Source organism: Heteronotia binoei, chromosome 5, assembly GCF_032191835.1.
Source record: "Heteronotia binoei isolate CCM8104 ecotype False Entrance Well chromosome 5, APGP_CSIRO_Hbin_v1, whole genome shotgun sequence".
Taxonomy (NCBI): Eukaryota; Metazoa; Chordata; class Lepidosauria; order Squamata; family Gekkonidae; genus Heteronotia; species Heteronotia binoei.
In genome coordinates this window covers 114,243,840-114,250,585 of record NC_083227.1, presented here as the reverse complement: position 1 = coordinate 114,250,585, position 6,746 = coordinate 114,243,840, and the positions used below count along the sequence as shown (strand labels likewise).

General features: G+C 43.0%; 1 protein-coding gene across 1 annotated transcript in view; it reads right to left on the bottom strand.

Moving 5' to 3' along the window:
- Window positions 1–381: 381 nt before the first annotated feature.
- Window positions 382–6,746, bottom strand: part of UIMC1 (ubiquitin interaction motif containing 1) — a 108,908-nt gene continuing 102,543 nt past the window's right edge. The window contains exons 12-14 of the mRNA XM_060240185.1: window positions 2,361–2,424; window positions 1,335–1,374; window positions 382–842 (exon numbers count right to left, since the gene is read on the bottom strand). Of these exons, the coding sequence (XP_060096168.1) occupies window positions 629–842; window positions 1,335–1,374; window positions 2,361–2,424 (318 nt within the window). The 3' untranslated portion in view covers window positions 382–628. The remainder of the gene's footprint in view (window positions 843–1,334; window positions 1,375–2,360; window positions 2,425–6,746) is intronic.

Here is a 6,746-nt window from a genome sequence, read left to right as displayed (position 1 = left end):
CCTATGCTGGTCTTATGGGGACTGTTGTTCCCAGCTGTTTTTTTTAAGTCTCCTTCTAGTATGGTTGTGTTGTAAAGTGCATACACATGTATTTTATCTTTCTGTGTAAAGAAAATATTAAGAGGTAATAATAATAAGAGTTAATAAAGACATTTGTGTAATATTTGTCCATGTCTTGTGGCTCTCAAACATCTGACATTTATTCTGTTTGGCTCTTATGTTAAGTAAGTTTGGCCACCCCTGATCTAATAGGACTTCAGCAGGATCATGGCCACATTTTAGTATATGCTAGGGAAACAGTTCACACAAACACAAAGACCATAAACCAGTCTTTCGCACTCATGATTTTTTAAAAGAAAAAATGCCCAAGCACCAGCAAACTGGAGTTTATAAAAACATAATAAATATATTTTTCTTTTGTAACTGAAAAACAAGGTTGAATAGGCACCTACAAAGTCCACAATCAATTCATTTCATGACAAATGCTTGTACAATTCATACAAAATGTACAGAAGAGAGATGGTTGATGGTGTGTGGGAGGCTACACTCTTCCTGCCAAGCAAAGTCAGTAGAATAGAAAGCTCTGCTTCCTATTCCACTTTGAGTTCCCTTTCTAATTGTATAAGACTCAGAATTTTTTCCTTCTCCTGAAGCTGGCTTTGGTATGTTGCCAACTGCCTGAGCTTGTGGCCAACTGTTTTTTAAAGTCTACTAGACAGTTTTTGGATTCCGAAATAGAGGTGAAGGATTTAACAGGAGAATCACTGCAAGAGGCATGGGGAAAATGGCTCCAGTCATCCTTGCCACGCTCAGCCTCCTTGTCCATCTCTGGTGAGCTGCACCTGGCAGGAGGAAAGTGCAAAACACATAATTTATTTTTATTTTTTGCAAAACCAGGCAACTCTCTCAAAAAGTCTGCATGTTGCATCATGGCACTGTAAGTCACAGTCTTAGAAATGGAACCCTTTCTAACAGTTTCCTCTTCAGTTCTGTTACTAGTGACTTGTACTAACTGGGACATTATTATCACCCACTCTTTCTGACCACAGATGAATGGCAAATTAGGACAGTTTCCAGTGCCATAAGAAGTCCCAAGATTAGAAAGGCACATCTGGCACATCTAACCAACCTGGCCTTGATGAAAAGCTACTTGCACTCTGAGCAAGAAGGAAATGACCAGGGCTCCTTTGCAAACTACATAAGCATTGATTTGGGCTCCTAAAGCTTTTCTCTTGGCTTTGGCCCTGGATACTTAGACATGGGTGGCCCTGCTTTTTGCTAGAGGCCTTGCTTAGCTGCTGACAGAACCTGTGACAGAAGAGGCAATAACTAACCTTGAGTCTTCTCCAGATGGTGTGGCCCCCATCTCTGCATCTGAAATGAAAACAGATCACAGACTCTTAATTAGCACAGGCCCCTCCATTCCAGCAATACTAGTGGATGCTGGCCTCTTGAGAGCAGGCAAGGCCATCCTTCCAGTGGACATGCAGAGAAAGACTAGTCCTGACTAAACGCTGTCAAACCAAATCAGATGAGAAAGGGCAGACTGCTGCATTGAGAGCATTTTTAACCCGCCATCCTCTAGACTATATCCTTCCCTTAGCTACAGTCTGGAAGGAGGCACATTGCAATATTTAAAAAACAGATTCCCCCCATTTTAATTTTACAAATTTTCTGACCCTGTCACGCTGCTTATATAAGCGAAGGGTGAGACCACATACGAGCAGGGAGTTTGGTTCTGAAAAGTTTTTAAAAGTACTGTATTTTAAATGCTATACGTACAAGGAGAAGCAGATCATTATGCTACATAAACTGATATGAAGTCGTAGCTAAAAACTAAGGTATGAATCAGGAAGTCCCTGGTTCCAATCTCATTGAACCTGGTAGATGGCTTTAGGCAAGCCACTCTCTGTCTGCCTCAGTCTTCCATCTGCAGTAGAGGAATATGTAACTTACCTTACATCTGACCTACCATGTAAAGTTTGCCTGATATAAACATGAAGCATTTTGAACATGCAAAAGAACCATTCAGTTGGTCAGGATTAGTCTCAGGCTCTCCTGCCTTATTGCAGAAAGCTGATCTACAGAGCATAAAGCACCTATTGATGCTCTTCAAAGAAAGAGAATCCCACCAGTGGCTTTTGCTCTTGCCATGGCTAGCAAGAGCTACAGTACTGTACAAAGGTCTGGTGCTTTGCTTGTGTACAGACAGACACATATGGTTTGGGGAAGAAGAGCACCACCAACGTTGATTTAGGAAGAACAGTAGATCAACTGAGCTATAGAGGGCAGTTATATTCAGCAGTGTTACACTAGAGAAAACTGACAAGCTACACTCTAGCGCTGCCCCCACCCCTTACCTGCAGCTTTGCTTTCGGATTGCTCCAGCATGTTTAGGAGCTGGCCTTCACCTCTTCCCTCGCCCTGTGAAAAAGTAAGAGAACAACCTCATGAGGAGTTCCACATAACAGGACAACATTTCTTTTCTCCTGGTCAGAACTCAGGGGCATGGAGTGCATGGGAAGGTTCCAAAGAAAAAGTTTCAGGGAAGAAGCAGACTTTCCAAACAGAAGGCTTCCCTTTGTTTAACTGATAAGCAGGTTTTAACATTTTCTAATTTTGAATCCTCATATTCGTGTTGTGAGCTTTATATACTTTGTACTTTCCTGTGCCTCAGGATTTAGAAACACTTTGCCAGAAAAGTAGAAGACTAGATCTCATCAAAACCTAATATGTGTGAGTGCAGGGGGATAAAGAGCAACAATTTCTAGATTTCTTGCTCATAAGGGCAGTACACTGGAGAACATTTTTTTAAAAAATTACTTCTGGGTATTAACAGCAAGGACCAGGATGCAGAAGTTCTAACTCCAGATTTTGCAAGTCTTCTCTGTTGCCTTAATAGCATTAGCCTTCTATCTGGGGGATAATCTCCACCTCCTTTCAGAAGAAAACACTGCTGCGGTATATTTCCACTGTGGGTGCCTAAAATACAGACAGAGACCTTGCAAGGTCTTCCCATGGTCAAGAGGAAAGAAAACTGAGAACAAATAATTTGTCTAGAGGTTTGCTATCTCAGGGAAAGGGGAAGCATCTTATGGGCTTTAACAATCTTCTTGGGTAATATCTTAGCAATGTGTGGGGAACAGTGCTCTTGGGACAGCCTGAAGGCTATGTGGGGAAACAGGACTCTCACTTTTAGTGTGACATTAAGCAAAATCCCTGCCTGAGACCTAGGCATGGCTAATTCCAAACAGATGCAAGGCAATATGAGAAGGATGCTAAAAGGAGTTGTAAACTGTTTTGGACATGCTGACCTCTTGCAACACCCTTTACTTTGCAGATGACACTTTCCGTACATGTCTCTTTCAGGCACATCAAAATGTGAATTGCTATGGAAATAATCCCAGCTCATCAATCCATTTTCTTCACTACGAGAGAAGCTCACTGCCTGACCATGCCAGCAAGTCAGAAGTCAAAACAGGATAGCATCATCTGTTTGTGAGCGGAGATGTGTGTTTGGCTGTGGAAAGGGCTAAAAGGGATTGACTAGGTGAGAGACTGAGAAGAAAAAAACAAAGGAATCTCTCCAGCAATCCAAAAGGGGTTAGAAAAGGTTCAAGACAAACTCAGGATTTTCTTGCCTGATATACATCTAGCTAGCTAGCACACTGTAACCCTCCCTTCCTCCATGGAGGTAGGGACAATTTACAAGGTTCTCCTATGTTATCTTCACAACAGCCAAGAGAAGTAGTTTAGGCTGAGGCCATGGGACTGATCTAAGGTCAATCAGCAAGCTTCATGGCAGTACAAGGATCTGAACCCAGCTCTCTTAGAACCTAGTCCAACCTGGGACAGAAAGTACCTTTAGTATGACAGGTTAATTTCTCTGTGATGGCACACCAGAAGGCAGGAATTATGATCTTTAGACTGGAGTTAGGACACGCTGTATGAAAGCCAAAGCAGCCCATTTCCCTAGTTTGTCATGTGGATTTCGATTATGTACTGGGCATACATCACCATGTGGCAAGTTTCCCTGCCCCCTTCAATCTGCACCAGATGAAGGTGGAGGCAAAGGAACTCCAAGCACAATGACATCTTGTCATGTATGCTGGATTACTCAATCATTCTGAAGGAGAGGAGAGGATTCAGGATGGCTGCCTTTGACAGCAGCTGCATGACTTAACATCTAGTTTTGGCCAATGAAACTGATTTTTTATTTTGTTTTGCAGTACATGTGCTGTTGTTTTTCCTTTGCCATGTTGCCATCACCATTCATCAACTTCTTTTGATTGGAACTGGACACAGAGTGCTGTGTGGTTACCTGGAAGAATGTTGAGGTAAACATGTCAACGGGGGAAGTTCAGATTCTTTGGCAAAAGAAAACCATTTTTAAAGCATCCTCTAGGGATTTGGGGACTTGGTCCCCAGGATAGAGAAGCAAGGATAGAAACAGCTCAAGAGAAGCTGCTTGCAATTCACTTTTGTTAGGGACAGGGTGCTAATGACCAGAGGAAATGGAAGCTCTCTTGTGCCAATCATGAGATATAACAACAGGGCTAACCCGAGATACCAAAGGGGCACTTCCCATGCCTGTTTTAACACAGCAAGTGCTGTCCACATAGAAGAGAGATTTGGGAAGCAGAGTAAATGGCATGAACAGAGGCCTCCTGCAGTGCTGGAAACTGCATCACGCTTGGCTGTGTCCCAGCCAAACTCATCAACAGGCAATCTCGTCATTTGCGTGTGAATCCCTGAGGGACTGGGCCCTGTGATGGATTTAAAGGATTAGACAAAACTGAGACATCATGTTGCATCTTCCTGCTGAGAAATTACATTGCCTGAGCACTTGCACTGTTGCTGTGGATTACAACCTTACCCTCAGAAATAAATCAGTGAGGAGGCTGCATGCAAACCTTTGCTGCAAATAAGAGAATAGGCTATATTCAGAGGGGGCTAGGGTACCAGGATGCTGAAGCGCCATTGAGGCTGCAGAGCATGGCCTGGAAGAATATCAGTGACAAGAACTAAAAGGTTGTCCTACTACAGTGTTTGGAGCTTGGTACCGACAGGAGGTCCAGAAACACCATGTCACAAACAGCAGATGTGAAGTGAGTGCATGCCTGCCATTCATAATGCAGGTGGGGCCTTCCTTGGCTGTACTGTGACCTCTCATAAATTTTGTTTTAGCTTTTGTCGCCTGAAAGCAAGTTAACTGTGGTTTTACCATGAGAGCATTTCCTGCCCATCCAGCAACCAACTTCAAGCTGCAATCCCTATTGCCTTCCCTATCCAGAGAACATGTCCTAAGTTAATTTCCCAACTTCACCCTCTTCCTCCATGTTTCATTCCCAATTCATTTCCATTTTTATGTGTGTTTTTAAACATGTTTTTCCTAGGAATTTGATGTTTTTGCATGGCTGCACATTTTAACTGTACACTCATCCCCTCCCCCAAATTCTGTCTGCTAATATCCCCCTTTCAGAAACATGAGGAGATTCTGAACCTCACTGATATGTGCATTTCAGAAATGCATTTTCCTTCTTCAGCCGCCAGCCAGCCTACAAGCAAGAGTGATTTTGCAAGGCTCGTTGTGAAATGGAAAGGACCACATTCTGCAGGGTTGGCCTGGCCCTGCTCAAGGTTGTGAGCAGGGAGCATCTCCAGGCTTGATAGAAACCTATTTGCATTTGCTGACTGCAGCAGTGAAAGAAATGGTGTCCCCCTCTCCTGTAACAGCTAAATGCAGCCACGAATCTCCGTAAGACAAAACAATGTTGTGGAATGAACAGATGAGCCACAACAGGAATTGTCTCAAGGCAGAGTGCAGTACAGTTGCTAACCACAAAGAATAACTGAGGAACATACAAGTAAAACATTCAAATTTTGGATGAACATGCAGATAAATGAACATCTTGCAAGAACTCAGAAGTCACCTGAAGATTAAAAGATGGGGCAAGAACAGCATCAGTATTAAGGGATTCATTATGAATCAGTTCCTTAGTAAAACATATCTCTTTAAATGCAAAGCAGTCTTCTTTGGGATGAGAGAAGCATATTTCCAGCAGCATTCAACCTGCTGGTGTGGACAGAAGAAGGGATTGGAACATGTGCTTTATAGACTGCAAAGATGCAATTGCACAAAGGCTGGTAAAAACCACATCAACTTTGCCAAAACTATATGTCTCTACACCCTCAGAAATAAGACATTTTTGGCCTGGATAAGCAGACCTGACTGCCAGGGAGTTGCACAGATGTCTATGTTGTCCAACACCTTAGGTTACATCATTGAGGAATGTTACTTTCCAAGTGCAAGAAGCAAAGATTAATTTTTTCTGCTCCCAAGAGAAAGGAAGCTGTTCTGGACCTCCTCCTTTATCAAGCATGTCAATGACTTTTGCAGAAATACACTGAACAGCATAGTCAGGGCTGTGTGTATTTCGTGTGCTCAGAAATCTGATTTAAGGGGACAGAAGGCTTCTGAGACTTTCATCTTTTTAGCAGCTTACTAGCCCTCATGGATGTGTTGGGGCAGGGGGGGATGCAGCAGACAGTATTCGCTCAGAAAGAGGCACTGCACAGGGACTGCTGCAGTCATGGACCAAGACCTTCCAATCTTATCTTAAGGATTCAGGGTGAACTGTATCATCTTATTTTCAAACTTATTTTTGTGTTTAAGAGCTATCAACCCATCACAACCCCCCCTCCCCCCTTGAGAGAACAAGATAAGACAAACGCGGGTCAGCTAC